This window comes from Patagioenas fasciata, chromosome 4, assembly GCF_037038585.1.
Source record: "Patagioenas fasciata isolate bPatFas1 chromosome 4, bPatFas1.hap1, whole genome shotgun sequence".
NCBI classification, from domain to species: Eukaryota; Metazoa; Chordata; class Aves; order Columbiformes; family Columbidae; genus Patagioenas; species Patagioenas fasciata.
In genome coordinates this window covers 14,858,117-14,878,151 of record NC_092523.1, presented here as the reverse complement: position 1 = coordinate 14,878,151, position 20,035 = coordinate 14,858,117, and the positions used below count along the sequence as shown (strand labels likewise).

Sequence of the window (20,035 nt, the reverse complement as noted above, 5' to 3'; positions counted from 1 at the left end):
TTAGGAGAGGGGGCAGATGATTATTGTACGCTGTAGGTTATTGTGTCAAGGAGGTTAAGCAGCCCCAAAGTGATTTTTCAGCAATCTTTTATTTATGAAGACCACTTTATGTGCTGGTGTCCTCCTCTCCACCACCCTGACTGCTGAGAGATTTGTGCTTGTTTCCACGTACTGATGTCTTGTTTTAGACTTCTATAAGCCAGAGCCCTGAATCCTTCGGGAAGCCATGGCAACTATAGATGACAACTTAGTGCTGGCCCACAGGAGTGCAGTCATGTTGTCTGCTGTAATGTGGGCACTGAGTCATTGCTACTGCCTGTAAGATTATTTAATTTAGGGTGGTTTTGATTGTATAGCATGTGCAGCTTTCCATACATCTGACTGAAGGAAAAATCTCGATATTAAGATAAGGAAGAACTGTTTCAGACCTGTTACTTCTTCAGACAGAGCCCTTCAGGTGTTTCCGTTCTCTCTGTTTCTGTGATTCTGCAATTTAATTACCCAGCCCGTTTTCCTGGCAGATTGCACCCTGCAAAGCAAAGGCCAGTTCATTGTCAACTTCAGTTGTGAAAGTTCAAATTTACACTTACTGTATTGGGGGAGTATTATCTGGCCTGATTCTGGCATATTCCATGTATCTGAGGTATCTCTCTGTAACTGACTCATCCGGTTCCTCCTGCATGTAGTGTCCTGCTCCATGTTACTACTTTGGTTTACTACTTTAGGTACTACTTTGTAATGTCCTGTCCTCTGTTACTACTTAGGGTAGTAACGTCTTGTAAGTGTATAGATATGAGAAAGGGGAGAAAAAAATCTTTGCATGTGTATTCAGCACACCTAAAAAAAAAATCTTTGCATGTGTATTCAGCACACCTAAAACTGGAATTGGTGCTTTTTGCCATTTTTTCGTCAGACTTGTGCTTGGAGCCCCTTTTCCCATGGTGTGTCAGGTTTTGTCAAGCTGTAGTTGGTGTACTCAGAGTTGGCCCCAGTAGCTGCTCCAACTGCTTCTCTGACCAGAACAGCTGTTTACCATAGGTAGACCAGTGGAGAAATAGATTTTGTTTACTTCAAGAACTGTGTTTTATCCATTTCAAGTGTTTCTATGTCGTGTTGCCTACAAGCTTATCTAACTATGTTGCACTATTTCATAGTGGATAGTATGTCATCCTAAAAACTTTGCTTTACTTGTGTCCTAAGACTTCTTAGTGCAACACTTTCTGAATAATCCCTATTGCTGCTGTAGGTGTTTTTAGAAAACAAACAAAACAAACAAACAAGAAAAACCAAACAAACAAGAAACGAGCAAACAAAACAAACACCTCCCCCCCAAAAAAACCAAACCAAACCAAACCAAAAAACAAACAACAGTAGAGGAAACAGAAAAACTGTAAAATTCCTGATATGTCCATCTCTTGAGGGTTGCAGGTGGTTTTGGTCATCCTGCTTTAAAAAGAGTGTAATTGAGAATACAGGATACAGGAGGAAGCAGCAATGATCAGAGTTAGGAAGTGGCTTCTTGAAGAGAAAAGTCTGAGTTAAGGCTCAGCAGCTCTTATGGATAACCCTGTGCTGGGTTAATACTTGAACTAATACAAAACAAAGTACATGAGAGAGGACTCAGAATTTGTCTTTAAATGATATGCTTTGTCTAGATTTCCTTTTTTGGTTATGGTTACAAACTTTATTTATTGGGTGTTGTCTTTGTCATTGAAGCAACATGAATTACACTTTTACATTCCACTTTTTTGAGGAATTTGAGAAGTTTTAATGTATATCTGGCTGGATATTACCTGTTTCGAAAAAACTAGTTAGCTGCAAAAAAAGTCTGTGACACATGGTGATACTGGCCAAGCTGTCCTTCCCCTACAACTGATTATTTTAGCAAAGATATTCTACTATTGATATAAATATCAGCTTCTACAGCAAAATGAACTAAATTTGGGAAAGGACTAATGAACTTCATAGACGCTATACTATATCTCCAGTAAGGTACAAAATCTCTGTGATGAGTCCCTTTCAAGTTAACTCTTCTTTATCCAAGTGAACCTTGCCAAGGAATAGTTGTGATTTTTTTTTTAAATTTTAATTTAAATCAAACTAAGAACTTCTGTAGATGCAACATCAAATTCTAATTTTTTTTTTTTGCAAGACCTCTTAAAATCATATACTTGAAGTGATAGATAGCTGTGCATTTAGGAAAGTTTATATAGGAATTTTTCGTTTTACTTTACCAACTTCTTTTTAAAAGAACTCTCTCACTTGCACTGGAACAGACAGTGATGGAACAGGTAGTTGTACAGCTTGTGCAGCTGAAGGCTGTTCGGAAAACTAAGCTTTGATTTTACTTGTCAAATCTTCATTTTTTATTGTCTTTTTTTCCCTTGTTTCTCTCTTTTTTTTTTTTTTTTTTTTTACTGATCCTTCTTCCTAAGACTCTTGACTGAGATTCAAGGATTCCTTAAAAGCTGTCAGTAAATTATAGATGAGAAAATAAATCAATTCAGAATTGCTCTGGGGACCTGCAGCCTGCAGGTGGACACCAAAGACAAAATGATCCGTTGGAGATGCTCTTTAATCTTACACATCGGCATGGTAACACAAAGTGTGAATCAACCTGTTTCCTCATATTTTTCTGAGAGCTCTTTTGTTCTGTATGTTTATCTTCCCCTTGAGCCATGATAGTGACTATAGTTAAATATATTCATCTTTCAAGATACAAGTGAGAATATATTTCAGAATATAGAACCAAGAGCTCTTGTGGCAATAAGAGACAGGATGACTTAACACGAGTGAACTCTTGTCACCACATGAAGCATCTTGGAAATGAAAGCAGCTTGTGCCTCGTGGGTGCGTGCTCTTTACAGAATACAAAAAGGTGTTTGCAGCTTCTGTTAGAGTAGGACAAAAGCATCCACTAGTTTAGCATGTTCCAGAATCACTCAAGTTCTCGTAGTGTCCTGTTTGTGATGATTCAAAACATTTTGCTTCACCTCCCACTGCAGCCCCAGGAGGACGCGGGTCTCTGGAGTTGTGTGTGTGTCACATCCACCAGTCCCACAGGGACATCTGAGGTACCCTAGGACATCAGAATGATATTATATGCTTATGTTTGAGGAACTGAATCTTATCCACTTCAATTATTTTAGTGCACTGTTTGATATTTTATCATTTGTGGAAATTAACCTGAGTCTACATGCATAGCTGAAAGGAAGTTTTGTCAGAAATTTTGCATAGCTCCAGTATACCTCTAATATTTCTTTCTAAAGAAGCTCAAGTATATATGCTGGCTGCTAATAATAATCCCATTTGAAAGCTCACCATTTCACATTGATTTTCGCAGAAATGTTTACATTTCTCAGAAGTGAATAAGCAATGAAGACAAATGATGCCATTCAGGTATTCAGTAAAAAGCTAGTTACTACTCCAATAAGATGTTGGACCAAAGAGCATCTTGGGAACTTCTAAAAGACACTTTAATTCTCCCTCTCAATATGTACAACATGGTCTAATGTGCAATTCAATGCGCAGAACGCTATGGAATTTGGACACCAACCACTTTCAAGGCTGTTTTAAGTCCTGATCTAAAGGTGGTTTACTCAGTAACAAAAATCTTCCAGTCACTTCTGTGAATTTTAGATTGGGATTGTACAGCCTTAAGTCTGGTAACTTGAGGTACTGTTTAATACCTGGGAAGACACTGAGACTTAAGTAATCTTCTTGTCAGAGCTGTGTCTGCAGTAGTGACCTATACAAATAAATACCCATGTGGGTGCAGAACAGAGTTGAAATATATGTACTATCTGGGTTGCCTTTGTTTTAAATGAGAAGGCAAGCAATTCATAACTCTGTTATTAAAATATATTTTGACAAAAGTGGGTTGCAGGAATGGTCATGTAATGAGAAGATCGTATCCAAAAGAGATGCAGCTGTTAGACGGGGAGGTTAGTGTCCTGATCTGCAGCAGAGGAGGTGGCAGAGCAGGGTTTGACGGGGCATGAGGAAGGTAGGAGGAAGGTAGCTGTCTGCACCTCAGGTGAGTAGCTGGTCTGAAGCCTGAGATACAGAAGAAATACTAATTTCTCAGCTACCTCATGGTCATTTCCACTGTGCCCTACCCTTGCCTCAAAGAAGAAAAAGATAATGCAATAATGCAAATAAATCAGTTCTATCTTAATGCTTTTTCTGTCCTTGGCCCCAAGCCTGTGAGGTTGTTCTTTACATTTAGGAGTGTTTTCTGTGACACAGTAATAGATTAAGAGAAAAATGCTTGACTTCTGCAGTCTCCTCGTCTTTGCACACCCAAGTGAGTCTACTCAGTCTGTTTTGAGCAAGGATTTGATTATTTTGTGGGGCAAATGGAATATTTCTGATATGAAGTTTTTGTGTCAAATCTCTACTAAAGAGGATAAGATACAATTACTTGAACAGAAGTATATAGTATAATTTTGATGCTCTAGGGTACCTTGGTTATCTCTGTGGGACTGACAGATGAGACACAGAAAGCCCCAGGGACCCATATACTCCTGGGCCTGCAGCTGGAGGCAAGGCAAGATACTTCAGGACATTTAGCAATTATACTAGGTGTAACTCTTTTTGGCTGTATGCTTGTGATTATATTTTGCCAGACTAAAGTTTTAAATGTGTTCTTGCTTCTTTCTAGGAACTTGAAAAAGAAGAGACTGACAAATCACTAGTTCCTGGACTTCTTTAGTGTCTTGCATTGGGTGCAATAGGCCTTTGTCTCTCTGTTCTCCACATGTAAAAGGGGTAAAATATGGTGCTTTACATGAGAAGGGCTCTATACAAAAAAAATAATTACTGTTTGTAAGGCATTCAGTGCTGTAGTAAACATATCATAACTCCACACCCCTAAGGAATTAATTCCAGAACTAATATTTAAAGGAGTTTGGGATAGTGACAGGTAAAAAAACCCAGTCGCTGAGAGATCACAGTTCATCCTGTACACTGAATGAGAAAAAGGGAGAGTATTTTGATCCTCTGGGCAGTGCCCCATGTCACCCTGTGTGCAGGTGGCTTCCCAGGAGGTGTCTGGGTGCAGGAATTTCCCCTGTGGCTCTGGAAGAGGCAGGAGGCAGAGATGTGGGAAACATGCCCTGGGGCACCTGGGGTCAGGGATGCTCAACGGAATGTGGGGGTCTCCACAGCAGAGAAAAGCAAACTCAGGGCAGAGAGCAAACAAGGAGCCTGACTGTGGTGTACTGGTTGATACTCAGTTGGGAATGGGACACTGGGATGCATCTCCAGATTATGCTTTGTAAATAAATAAAATTTAGAGAGAGAGCAGAGCCCATGGCAGCCTTACTCTGTCTTTTTGATCATGTTATTCATCTCATACTGGAATAGTTAATTGGCCTCAGTAGATCTCTCCAAAAAGGAGTGCCTATGTACAGGGCAGTACAGCACTTCTTCCTACCTCTCTGTATGACCCTGTCAACGATTCAGTTCTCCCTTTTAAATTTTTTATATATATATATATGCATATTCTTAGCCTTTTCTATGTGGAAAGAGTTTTCAAATTTTATCAAAATGTTCCTAATTAGTGAAAATATTACATGTAACCCTGCTTAAAGAAGTCTTTGAACTTAATACGGACCAGTAGTTCAGCTCTCAGCAGTGCCTGTTGACATTTCCCCATGCCAGTTTCTTTCCACCTTTTAATTGTTAAAGTAAGTTCCATTTTCTGCATTTTAGCTGATTATTCACTGACATGGTAACCTTTGCTTTACTGTATTCCAGCAGTACTTGATCTTGTCTAATTTAGAGTTGGTAAATTCATGTCATGCTTTGTACATTTCTTGCACCCCCTGCCTTGTATTTTTGCAGTTTTGCACTTTATTACATCAACCTTTGAATGAGTCTGTAGCTGTCAAAATCACTCTACTATTTAACTGTCTTTTGTAAATAGATCAAGGTTGGGTTTTTCACGCTCCAGCCTAAGCAAATATCCATAATGTGACAGTTCAAAATTAAAATCTTACTGTCTTGACATGTTATTTGTAGTGATTCTGAGCAGGTGTTGAGTCAGGTCCCCTGTAATTAAAATATTTAATGCTCTTTTAAGTTTTTCCTGAGATAAAATGGGATGTGGCTGCTTTCATTTCTCTCAGTAGCGCCTGTGTGCTTCTCCTTACTGATGACAGCTGAGGTGAAATGCTGATGTGTCTTCTAAGTGAAGCCTACGCTGTCTTCTGCCTTTACCTTGTTATGGCTTCTGAGCATTGTCCAAGTTTGTATCCTGTCCTATGCCCTCCTAAAGAAGTTGAGGAATCGCTCTTTTCTCTTTATCCTTTCCTTCTCTTCGTAGGGTCTAATTCAACTTGATTTTCAGCAATTTGTATTTTATACTTTCAGACCAACAAATGTAGCTTTTTTTTTTTTAATGGACCTTTTAAACTAATTTTAGTCCTCCTGTTTCTTTTCGGTAGTGGGATGAAGAATTTGAACATGAATAATGTAAATGAAGAGAAAAGCAAATAGAACACTTGTTGTATAGCATTGAATAGACATCATCTGAATCCTTTTGAAATGAATGGAGATGTTGCCATTGATTTCGATGACTTACTGATCCACTCTTTCCAGGAGTGGCAAGTTGGAGCATATTTAGTATTTTTTTACCTTGAAGTTTTAAAAGTTAGTGTAATAAAAAGTAAACCAGAAATTTTTCATAGAGGAAGCTCAGTGTCTTATGCAGTGAAAATAGAGGGCTTTTTATTATATTGTCAAGGTGTGTTTTTTAACGTGAAGATGAAGTTCAGAAGTTCAGTCTGGTTCATAGCTGTTTCAAAATAACACTTTCGGAAGAGTTATTTGAGAGAAATGTGACCGACTGAAAAACGATATGCTATGGGAGGCTTTAAAAGGGGTGAAAACTTATTCCAAGTATTTCTCCATGGATTGGCAGAATGTTAATAACAACAATATAGAGAAGTGGCTTTTTTTTCTTGAGAAGGTGTCTTTGGCATTGTGGAAAATACCTACAAGAAATACAATGTGCTGATCAAGAATATAAGATTTTCATCTAGAAGTGTTGTAAAAAGTTCTAACATCCTATAAACTTTTTTATATGGTACACAGCAAATGTATTTATATTATGGGATATAATGATAGAGATTAAATAAGACAATGAATTTTTTAATGACTTTGTGTGAAAGAAATGTCTGCTCCAATAGAATAAGACCGATCAGCTATACCACCTGTTTTCTTAAGTTATTCTTTAAAAGCAGGTACCTATTTTGTTCATGCGATTTATTAATTTTTCTAAAAGTCTTAATCTATGTTTAATTTTCTAATTTTTAAAATAAGACTGAAGCTCATTTTTCTGCAGATTGTTAACTGCTCTCAATTCTCCTATGTTACGTAAAGTTCTCCACTCTGCTGCATTAAAAAAAAAATTGAAATTAAGAAATAGGATCTAGAAGCCCTCATGGTAATTGAGGCTCTTAGTAAGAATCATAACCTTGAGTTTTGAATTGGTTGAAAAACCCCTTTTTCAAGTTGTTTTCCCATGCCAGGAGATTTAGAAAATAACAAACAAACAAAACCAACCAAATAAAACACAAACAACAACAGTCAACAAACAAAAAACCCTGTCACTTAAAGGGCACATGCCTGAGAGTTATTAAGTTATCTCAGACTCCAGTTGGAGTTCTGGGCTTGGATTACTATCATATACCGTGCAGTACATTGTACTTTGGCAGTTGCATTGCTGAAGTGAGAGAATGTGATATACAAACTATCAGCAGGAAGTAGTTTGGGTGCTTTTGACTTTTGATTTTACTGTGTAAAATGATGTTGAAATGAAATTTCTCCAGTTCCCTTTAGGGAAATGTGAGCTCTGAATGGGTGGATTCATTCTGATGGAGGGACAGGATCCAACCCCCCAGTTTCTCTTGGAGCCCAGTCAGCCAGATGCAGCACAAGCTGTCTTTGATCTAGCCAAGCTTTTGAAAATGTGCTAGACGTGATGCCTGAACAGCAGGCCCACTGAAGCCTTAGCAGGCTTTTCAATTAAGAACCAAGTCTCAAATTAGAAAACATTGAATTAAATAGATGAATGCTGAACTTGGAGAAAACTACTAAAAAATTTCATCTTGCCATTCAATTGGAACAGAAGGCATCTTAAGAACAGGAACAGAGTGAGGGCCATTTTGCAGGAGAAAATAATACTGCTGACACCTTTCTCCCTCAGCTACTTGAAAGTGTCCTGTATAGAGAGTAAGCCCAGAGAGCAAGAAGAACTCTCCATACTGCCTTTCCAAGCCTCTTCCTGAAAGACCTTTGCTCAGGTCTCCCTCTGTAGCTGGTTTTAAATAATGAATGAGGATGTTGACAACTTAGTTTCAGTTGATTTTAAAGAAAATTATCAAAGTCAAGTTGTATCTTGTCAAAGTCAAGTTGAAATCTGCTAGTGGTTGAAGAGATTCCTGTAAATTGTGTTGGATAGTGCAGCACCTTGTGCTCTTCACCTACGCCACAATTGGGCTCTGGCAGGTAAAAACTGCCTGGCTTCTGTATAGGGGACTTACCAGAGAGGAGTCATCTGTGCTTTGCATTGGTGGAAATCCTGCAGATGGCTCTTGTGTTTCAGGTGCTTGCTGGAGACTTCTAGCAGGTTACTTGCAATGCAATAGAAAAAGTACTTCCTGTTTTACGGACTTGGGAACAAAATGATCAGTGTTTCATTTGAACATCTGAGCGTGGTTAGCTAATTCAGAGTGGGAAACAGTGTAATGTATAATTCTTAGTTACACTACCATAGAACCAAAGGATGTCTTTAAGGTCCTGTGATTCACTGATAGTGTGGTTGATCACTGGAACAGTTTCCCCAGTTGTCACAGCACCAAGCCTGTCAGAGCTCAAGGAGCATCTGGACAATGCTCTTACTCATACGGTTTAGTTTCAGGTAGTCCTATGAGGAGCAGGGAGTTGGACTTGATGATCCTTATGGGTCTCTTCTGATTTGAGATTTTCTATAATTTTGGGCAGGAGGACAGGTGAAACACCTTTTTTATACTTAAATTAGCGTGGAAACCAGATTAAGTGGTGAAATCAATGGTTGCAAGAGAAAATGTTCATAAAGATAACCTCCCTCTGGTTAGCCAAGTATCTTGTATGTTGTTAAATTATATCACTGTCTTAAATTGTGTTGAACTGTACATGTCCTCTGTTCTTGATGGAAATGAAAACTGCATGACTGTGTGTTACTTGTACCTGTAAGGCAAATACTGTGTTTTTCCAAGTAGAAGAGGCTTTTGGTGAGAACTCAGCCCGAGCTGATTCATTCCCAGCAGCTGTGAAATGGTCACTGCCTGCATTTCACCAAGAACCACAAAACTGTGCTGAACTCTAGATTAGCTGAAGAGTTATCAGGATTTTACCCATACTATGACAATTAGAGGATTGAACCAAATGGGGTTCTTTGTTGTTGTTTTTTTGAGATCAGTTAGATTAGACTAAGAGACAACATGCTGGTATAGGTAACTATATGAAAATAGTGTTGTACTGTTGTTTAAAAGTAACGAGTGATACTACTGTGAGTAGGGATGACTTGTAGAATATATATTTGAGTATATATAACATTTTTACATGTATAGTTGTTGACAGAGAAGGAAGGGAAAAACATGTTATATATTGCTGTTTTCCAGCTTCCCTGCCTCTCTCTTTCCATGCTCAGTCAGCTGATGGCTTGTGTTGTCTTCTTGGGCCCTTGAGTAAGGTGATCGGAGAGGGAAGTGTTCAGACTGCGTACTAAGGTCAGGCAGAAGACATCACTCTGCTCACTGACACAACACATTGAACAATGAAAAGTTACAGCAATTCCCATCACACAGCTATTTTTCTTCCAAGTATCTATGAGAGAATATTACTGACTTATGTTTGCATTGCTTTGCAGGAGTCTCGATGGCCTTACTTGTTTGGAGCGATCATTGTTCCTTCATTGATACAAGTTGTGATTCTGCCTTTTCTCCCTGAAAGTCCTCGTTACCTCCTACTTGAGAAACATAACAAGAGTAAGGCAGAAAAAGGTATGGTGTGTTACTTTCTTGCAACAAAGGATGTGTATTGTAGGGATGCAGGCTGGAAGTAATTGTGGTATCAGTAAAATCAGAATATTCCAGTAGGAAAGATTCTCTTCGCAATTATTTTTCTTTCATATTTTTTGTCTGTGTGTGTATAAATGTAACTCTTGCTTAGATTTTTTTTTTTAATAAATTAAATTCTCCAACTGACTAACCTATATAGCATTATGCATGGTAGTACAAACCTGACCAAATCATTCTGCTGTTGTACATCAGTCACTATCCGCAGGGTTCATTTGAGAGGGAAACGTGGTTTCAATCTTCATGACTCTCCCTTATCTACAGTCTTTGCAGTTTGGTTAGCAAAAACACTAATTCTGTTGCTGGGTTTTGTTCAGTAGTCACTGCGTTTGACCATATGTTTCTGTAACTCAATAAGCTTTGTATATCCAATAAAAGCACCATACACTTATTTAACTGAAATTTTTCAGTGCTTCCATATTGCTTGCTGCAGTTTCACAGACACAGACCAGAATAATTTGTTCTTACTTTAGGTTGTATGTATAAAATAATTTGCTTGTGTGATGATAGCTGCTGTATACTCTGCCCCAGTAATATTGCTATGGTCAGTTGTAAGTTCCAATATATCATAATGTTAAGGCTGAGAGAATGTTGAAAATTTGCTTTTACTTATTATAGGGACATGCTAAAAATAGAGGTGTACAAAGATGGAAAGAATCTGACTATAATACCAAAATGTTTGCAGAACATAACTGCTTTAAAAATTATTCCTGAAAACTTTATTTGAATATAACCCTTAATGTTTTTAGTCACTAACTAGTTGCTTACAAAATTACTTGCAAATTGTGAATCAGTCCCTGAAACTTAAATTTAATAATCTTTTAGCATTAAATTAATGCAACTTAGTCTATCGTGTTTCTTCTACTGTGAAATGAAAAACTGTCCTTTTTTATTCTGATCAGTACCCTGAAATAGAAATGGCGCACTAATGAAGAGACTCTCATGTTGTCTCAGTTTAATGTTGGAGTCAAGTGTTTAAAGCTCCAGTAGAGTGTTTAAAACAAAAAAAAAAAGATAGCAAACAGAAACAGGCTTTGGGGAGAGTACTTTAGCTTTACAGAATCACCAGAGATTTGGTGAGGTAGAGAACAGCTTTTCCAGGGATGGCAAAGGAAGGGGCTTGCTTGCCAGCTGTGGTCTGAGCACCTTGGGGCTGGCCCTTGGGTAGGAACTTCTGCAGCAACACAGCTGGGCTGGGAAGAAACACCTTTGGGTGCCAGGTTTAAACTGGCTCATTTCTACCTGAGAAAATTGTAAATGTATTTCCGGAGCTATGGCTGGCAAAAAGGACTGTATCTGCAATGCTGTTGTGTAATGTCACACTTGTTGTAGGGATCTCTTGGAAATACTGCCACAGAACCTGGAAACTTCCCCACTGACAGTTAATCTGGGCCTCACATAGGTAGATTTTAAAAATTGTAAAAAATTGGCTGTAAAATAACACCACCTGCCTTGAAATTCACACCATTTACTGTTGCTGGTTATGGGCCAGCTGCAGTCTGGGATGCTTTAGTGTACATGTTCTAAAATGATATGAAAGCTGATCTAGAAGCATTAGAGTTGGATTTTGCAGTAGAAGACATCAGGAGAACAAAGTTACACCTTATTTGGTAATTGAATGGAAACGAGCTGTAGCAACTGGCTTGCTGATTACAAGAAAGTAGCTTTCAGGAACCACCCTAAAAACTATTAATTTAGACACTCTGAGAAAAAAAAGAAGAGGCCAAAATAAAAAACTTCTCAAAGTAACTGCTTGTCAATAGAAGCTTTTGGACTTTATCAATTCTAAAATAAAAAATTAATACCGATATACATTGTATTACAGAGGGAAACTTATTTGGAGTGTAGTCAACAGAGCTTTCAAAACAGGTACTGCTGTTTCTAGACTGAGATTTGCAAATGACTGTAGGGCAGTGAGGTGTAAATATCCCCTGAATTTCCCTCTCAGTCCTTGCCTGTCAAGCACCCCTGCTTCCAGAATTGGCCACCCTGTTGCACAAACAAAGTAGTCTGTAGGATATCAGCTGCAAAATAGGTAAGGATGGTTTTTAAACATAATTTTGAAGTTAATGATCCATAAAATCTACCTGTACAAGATGATGTGATATGCTGCCTTACTTCTGTGCTGTACAGTATCTACATGCCTTATTACAAAGCACGTTAGGAACACAAGCAATTTTCTTACCATTGCACATGCTTTGTAATCCCCCCTCTCCTAATGTAGATTTGCAAGTGTTAGTATCTTTGGATCTCTGTTCAGCATGGGTGCAGGTGGGGAAGGAGTTTGGCTGATCCATGCAAGGACTGGGCAGAGGACACCGGTGATGTTAGCCCAGTGCAGGGGGTTTGGAACCCTTTTCCCCACTCCAGAGCACTTGGAGAAATCCAAGCGTCAGATATCTGGAGTAATACAGTGGAATAATGAATGCGAGTAGAGGGGAATTCACAAAATAAGAGGGTGAATAACTGTGAATCAATAATCAAGAAAAATCATCTGGATGTTAGCATTATCTACAAAAATGGAGGAGGGAAAGTCTGAGAGACCATCTCTGCGAGACCAGAGGAGTTTGTGGGTTATTAAAAAAACCTACTGCTTGTGAGCCATATAATGATGAAGTGGTATTCTCCATTTTAATGATAATGCTTTTGAATTATTTGCCTCCTAGGTTAAATCTGCATATTAATATCAGAAATGTCGAAGTCTGTCTTCTGACTAAATCCTTTTTCTTTCCCCCAACGGATCAAGGCTATTCATGCAAATATACATTTCACGGTGGATTATATCTTGTTGGAGAAATATAAAACTGTTATTTGTAAAAGGTCTGCTGTATTTAAAGCAGATGACTACATTAGTCTTTATAAAATACTCTAAAATGTACATGCATGTCAAAGCTTCTAAAATGGAGATGACAACATTAATCTTCTTAATTGTTTTAGAGCAATAAAAATCTGGCGGGATAATGTAGGTCATTGAGTTTCCACAAAGTTCTGCTTCTGCTTTCATCCCTTCCTTTTCTTCTGTCCTCAGGAGAAAACCAGACTCTAACTACTGAAATACTAGCGGCCTCATTCTCTTTTTGGCAGAGGTGTAAAAGAGCATAATGCCTTTAAATGGCAAATAAGAGACTGAAAGAGGGAGAAGGACCCAAATGTGTTGTGTAAGTGATGAAGAAAAGAGAAGCTATGATGTTAGAGCAGGCAGGCCTCATGTGCAAACGTAAACCACACCACCACCACAAGACCAGCTACTCCATGAGCACAGGAGTAGTGAGGCCTCAGATGAGCGATATCTCCTGAGCTCCATTAACGGGGTTCTACCCGGTCCCCTGCTTTCCCCTTTCTCACAGTACAAATGGTGCGCACTGGTGCACTGATGTGTGGCTGATTAGCCATTGGGACACCATGGCTGATGTGCCGTTGTCTGCTGCCAAAAGCAAGTCTAGCAGCCGAGGTCTGTTTGTCCTCCTGGAGGTCACAATCCTGTGTCTGACTTCCTGAGACCAACAGGAGCTAAACTATCTCACATATTCCTGTCTTGCTGCTGAATATGGGAGAACTGATTTATGTGTTGTGAGGGGAAAACGATGGACTGGACCAGCAGCACAGTCTGTAAACCTGCTCTGCTCAGATGCTAAAAGTTTGGCAATGGGGAGAGGGAGGAACCATCCCAGCTCCCCTCACAGGTCCTGTAACTAACATTATTCTCTTTTGGTAAGAAAAGAAGGGAGAAAAATGCCTGGCATTTAACAGGTATAATCCTTCTTCATAATGCTCACCAGACAGTAGAGGAGAAATGGGTATTCAAGTGGCTGAGGAAAAGAACTTTGGAAGGAGATTGTTATTCAGTTACTAGAGAGCAGTGGGAGTGAAGAGTAACAGGGATAGAAACAGGAAGAAAAACTTGCTGCTGCAAGTACATCAGGTGATTTACCATCCAAGTTCTAGAATGATAAGACAGGAACTTGACATTAGTTTTCAATTAGTTGCATGCTAAGTGGACCACTGACCCATGCCTATGGCCATGATGCAATATATATAAAAACAGTAGTAGTGTAATAAAACAGACCATTTTTATGACTAACTACATGGGGTATAAACACTCTCAGTTGGAGAGTTGAGGGCTCTCTCTTGATGAATGCTGTTACAAGGAGGAAACCTGAATTTTCAATGCAGCTGCAGTAGCTTGTCAATTAAATCAATACTGGAATTCAGCTGGCATCCCAGCTTGCCAGAGAACAAGAATATTGTTATCTCTTAAAGGTCAAATAACTTAGATATAATGTCACAGTAACATCTGTTGGTGTGACTAACAAAATCTGCTCATCTAGTATGTTCAGTCATACGTTAAAACTCCCATGGTTATGAAATAAGCACTGCGCCAGGTATGACAAGAAGGGTAGATTTAAATACTTAGGAAGATGGATCCAAGTGGATACCTTTTGATGTGGTAAAAGAGCGAGGCTGTTCCTGATTTTAAAAAAGCAGGTAGCTAATTTTTTATGAAGCCCCTTCTGGAGTCCACATGAAAAAGAGAGAGATTAAAGCCGAAGTCATAGCAGGAACAAATTGCTGCAAATCTAGTGATTTAAATGAAGTTTTTATGACTGACAACAAGAACATACATACATTATTTATTTTTGTTTATCTCTGCTTTTATGTCTCTAAGCATTATAAGCTATGCTTATGGGAAAGAAAGAGACAACCACGACTACTGTTCTTCCAGCTTATGGTAGAGACTCCATCTCAGATAGTTGCTGACTGCCAAAAGCTGGAGTGATTGTAATGTGTCGTCTTGTATTTTTGAGCTTTTCCTAAACCTCTTGTCTTTTACAAAGGATACTTGGTTCACAGAACTTTTGATACAACTCGGTTTACCAATTTTTGTGTTATTTTAGGGTGGCATGTGGATATTTTGTTTTGTCTCTGTCTCTTGATTAGCTTCAAATGAACCTGAACAGGCCTATTTTGTATTTAATATCTGTGAAACCAGACATAAGAACTGGTAAAGATGTAATCCCAAACTCATAGAAGATGATAACTCACAGAAGATCTGCATGTTCCTTTACTTAGAAGAATGAGGTGACACATGAGAAAAGCCTAAAGCCTTTTGCTTGCCATTATATTTACTGAATTGGAATTGCAAATTTGAGATTTATTCTTAAACTCTGCTATGCTACATGCTAGTAGTTAATTAACATTTTGCTAGATTTAAAAAGCTATTTAAATATCTTCTATTAATAGCAAGGTACATTTAAATTATTCTTTGGGCTATTCAGCACTCTAATAGAATTAGTGGTATATAAAAATAACTTTTTTCATTTTGCAAAATATTTTTTTATTGGTGTGAAGTTACTACAGGGAAATTACTGCAGATCCCATTCAAAAGCATTGAAGTTGAGTGAACTTTTTGCAAACAGTGAAGCACCTTGTATGTCTGCTGCCATCCGGAACAGCAGCCAGCATTAACAGGAGATGCTTGACTGCGTCTGTACAGCCCAGTTTTCTGCCTCCCACAGTGGCCAAAGGAGATGCTGTTGAAGCAGAGCTTACACAAAGCTTTGTGTTAAAGACACTGAGTTTAATATACTTTAACATCAGTGAAATGAAAGTGAATGTTTCTGTGGGAAACAGATGACAATAATACTCACACATCTTAATTTTTTTCTTTTTTGAAGGCATAAGTCCTATTGTCCAAACTACTACATGTGACCACTTGTCTCTTTTCCTGCCTGCTCTTGCCCAGGGCTGGTTCCGTTCTATAAACCACACAATAACATTTTGATCCTTTTAAAAGTCTTCACAAAATTTATACGCTAATTCAGTCTTTACAATAAGAGCTGATTTCTTTGCACAGTTGTGGAAGTACTACAGTGGAAGAAGAATTAATAATTCCCTATGTAGTTGGATTCTTGAGTCCCCATCTTCAGTTACTTTAAAGGCCTAATTGGCTTTAAAGACAGTACCGACCTGATTTCTTTGAGACATTCGAACCACTTTTAAATATTTCACCTTCACTTAGCTGAGAAGAATAAAAGCTGCTGGTATAAATGGAAGGGTTTCCTATCTCTGTGCCCCTTGAATGGAACCATCCACTTCTTTTGCCTTTTATAAGGGCAGTGCACCACCTTTTGAAAGCTGAGCCTCTAGGACCTTCAGATCCAAGGGAATTAAAAAGAAAAATCTAAAAGTTGCTGGAATTGTAACTCCTTAGGTGGTTTTAAGCGTGACATGGAAATAAAACTTCCCTATAGAGAGAAGCAGCCAGTCACGGAGGGAAATGAGTCATTGCAGCAGGGAGAGGAACGACTGCTGTGCTTCTCAGTGCCAGTAATGCAGGGGTTTAAAATATAAAATGGATAGCATTGAGCATCACATGTTGAAAGACCTTTGAGTTTTCCCATCTCCCTGCTAATGCAGAATTTATTTCCACATTAATTATGTATAAAATTGTGGTTCTTACAGTACAGAAAAACTGTTAATGGAAGAAAATTGAAGATGTATTGAGTAGCAGGAAAATGTGTTTTTACAAGAAGACCAAGTGTTGTCTACTCCAAACTATGCATATGTAGCATAGCATTTTCCTAGCATTTCCTGACTTGGTAATTTTAAGTATCTGTCAAAGTTTTCTAGTGGCATCTAAATCTCTGGTCCTAATACCAAGGAGGAAGAAAGAGAAGGCAGGTGTCTATATATTTTTCTTGCCTTGTACTTGGTAATTTTGGTAATTGCAGTTTTTCACTTCCTGGTGCCTCTAGAAATATAGCAAGCTCCCTTATGCAGAAAAGACAGATTGCTTTCTTTTTACTTGGCTGCACCTGTATTTTTGACTTGTGTGCCCTACAGGAATGCTGAGGATTCTAAGGACAGGAAAAATAAATAAAATTGTGCACTGACCTAATTCACACTGATAAACCAGATGCTTAAAAATCTGAGAGAATCTCTTCAAGGAAGAGTACAGTAATATTTATCTGGTTATTCTCATCTTTATCTGAATTTTTCTTTATCAGTGCTCTAATAATACAGGGGAAAGTATAACTTAAACATGAGACATTGACTGTGACGTGCCATAGGCACACGTTGTTCTAATTTTGTTTCCTATCGTAACCTTTAAATACAACACACTCATTTTAGCAAGCATTTAGCATGTCATTTAATAACAAGAGGGCAGTGGCACAAGGGCAGAACTCAGCAGCCTAAATTATGGGTTTTGAGGTCCAAATTTGTTAACTCATTTCTGATTGTAAGGCCTGTGTGAAAAGATAAATCTCATGCTGTTTCTGAAGGCTTTAAAAATTCTGACCTCTCTTCTCTCACGGGGGAAACCAGATATCAGAATAAATTAATGTTACAAATTGACTCAACACCCAGAGGTGGTCAGTGTTCATCCCTTAAAAAATCATCCTTCATGTTAAGTAGAGTCACGTAGAGCCCATTAAAATGCAGTAGAAGTGCTAACTGCATCTGAAAATCCTGGCCCAGAGCTCAAGTTAGTTCGCAGTTCACCAGACTGGGAGCCAGACAGTGCACGGTGTTGTGCACTCACCAAAGGGATGGACAAGGATGTCCCTGGGAGGCCTCTGGTTCATTGGTGTGACCTGCCCCTCACAACACTGAAATAGTGCTACTCAGCCTTTTCACCGCCTGGGTAAAATTGAATTTTATAACTTCAAAACCTAAATGCAATCCAGGTGTTCTAGTCATGACTAGTCAGTGTCTCTGGCTTTCTTAACTATTCAAGTACTTTCCATGATGCAAAAGAACGTATACTTACTGAAAAATGTGAAGGTCATTTATTTATAGGCAGTACTGTGCAAAGCTGTGGATAAAAGAAAAATGGATTTGGCTCGTAGGAGAACTAAATCAACTTACTCACTTAGTAAAAATAGCAATTTTAAGTGACCTACTGTGCGAAGGTTTGTTTTTAGAGTTAGCATCCTACTGAGATGCAAAGCCTTGATGCATGGGTATGTGTAATGTAATTGTTCCTCTGCAGTCATTCCAAGATTATGAGCATTTTAAACACCTCTTAAAAAGCCAGCCCCTGGGGTATGTTCATGGAATTGTGATGAAGTATCATCAGCATATACATTATCTGTAGAACAGCGTTGGTGGAGATACACCACCTCCATTAGGAGATATTTGTTTGTAGTACCTCTTGGAGAAGGTGTGAGATGGAAAGCTTTTATTATTCACAATGGAAGGATATGACAGTCATTCATGTCCAATAATATAATACTAAATCGTATGTTTTTCTAGGGCCACAAGGTTGTTTGTTTATATTTGCCAGGTAAATTTACTCCCACGTCTCCAGCAATGACAAATAGAAAGTCTTGAGCTGCTCTGGGTAATTCTTGCTAATATTAATAATCTTGACAAAGTGAATTCTTGTCTATTTGCTAGTAAAAAAAAGAGGTGATAGAAAGAGTAATAGCTATTCCTTTTAAATGTCTGCCTTTTCGTGCTTTACGAGACTTATGTACATTCTTAAATGTTATTACTTCTCTTATCCAGTTTATCTCCAGCAGTGAAGTCTACTATATTGTTAGGCTGCAAAAGTAGCCAGGTCAAATAATGTTCAGAGCTACTTTGGTATTAAACTTTTTTTTTCAGATTGCACAGGGTTTTGACTCTGTATTGGACCTTAGGCTGTAGTATATGTGAAATAATACAAGGAGAGATCTGGTAGGGTTCCAGATAATTTATATTCTTGTTGCAGTTTCTGAGACCAGTTGCAGGGATGAGCCAAATCATACCCAGAGCAGGATGATATTGTTGGCAGAAGAATAATTGAAGTTGTAGCCCATGTGTGTCCCCTGTTTGTATCACACATTTCCATTGCTATCAAAGAAGTCTGTTATAAATGCACTTAGTGCCAAGTGTCTGACCTAAAGTACATGTCCTCTCTTTATAGCATTTCAGACCTTCCTTGGAAAAGATGATGTGTCTCATGAAGTAGAGGAAGTTTTGGCAGAGTCCCGAGTCCAAAGAAACACCAAGTTAGTGTCGATACTTCAGCTCCTGAGAACCCGCGCTTTGCGATGGCAGGTCATTACCGTGGTTGTCACCATGGGGTGCTACCAGCTCTGTGGGCTGAATGCTGTAAGTGTCCTTCTTCAGGCCATGGCATCTCCTGGTCTCCTCCTTTCTTTCTTTGTAACACAAGGCTTCTACTATACCCTTCAGCAACCTCTGTGACTTTCTATTTTTGACTGTTTCTTATTAGTAATGATTTAGTTATGCGAGCATGTGGCGAGGTCCATGAAGAGCTGTATCTGTTGGGTTTTTTTAAACAGAAAAGAGAGGGAAGCCTTGTTATGTGTGAAGGAATACATGAAATGGTAGCACAGATCAGCAAAGAAAGAGTGTGCAGCTGCTGATACTCATTCTCTGTTTCTGGTCAGTTAAGATCTGATCTGATGTGCCCCATATTTGTTCATGTTGGGTAAACTTGGTCTCTTCAGTCGACATTTCTGCTTGGGTTAATTCAAGTCAGCAAAAGTTCCTGTAAGTGATTTTAAGAGGTTGCACTGGATGTTTGACTTTTTGTTATTGTTTCATACAATTTGAAGAATAAACTGTGCTTCAATGTACCTTTCTTGGAAAGTAGAGCAAAATAGGAAAAAGGACACTGAACAGTCAATAGCGAGGAGTCCTGTTGACCATTAATGTATCTGAGGCTAATGGATATTGAAGTATCCTTTTATTTTCCATCTGTCTGAGCCTATTGCATCAGCAAGGAGAAGGTCACAGGTCAATTTAGATTGGAAGGGATCTTTGGAGGTCACCTGGTCCAACCCCGTGCCCAGAGCACGACTGACTTCAGGGATGACTCAGGCTATTCAGAGCTTTATGCACTTGAGTTTTAAGTATCTCCAAGGCTGAAGAATCTGCGTCCTCCCTGAGAAGCCTGT

The 20,035-nt window shown here is 38.7% G+C and overlaps 1 protein-coding gene across 3 annotated transcripts in view; it reads left to right on the top strand.

Moving 5' to 3' along the window:
• SLC2A9 (solute carrier family 2 member 9) overlaps positions 1–20,035 on the top strand; it is a 146,586-nt gene that overhangs the window by 24,502 nt on the left and 102,049 nt on the right. For all 3 annotated transcript variants that reach the window (XM_071808576.1, XM_071808575.1, XM_065837793.2), the window contains 2 exons: positions 9,917–10,049; positions 19,036–19,223. In XM_071808576.1, coding sequence (XP_071664677.1) covers positions 9,917–10,049; positions 19,036–19,223 — 321 coding nt within the window. The remainder of the gene's footprint in view (positions 1–9,916; positions 10,050–19,035; positions 19,224–20,035) is intronic.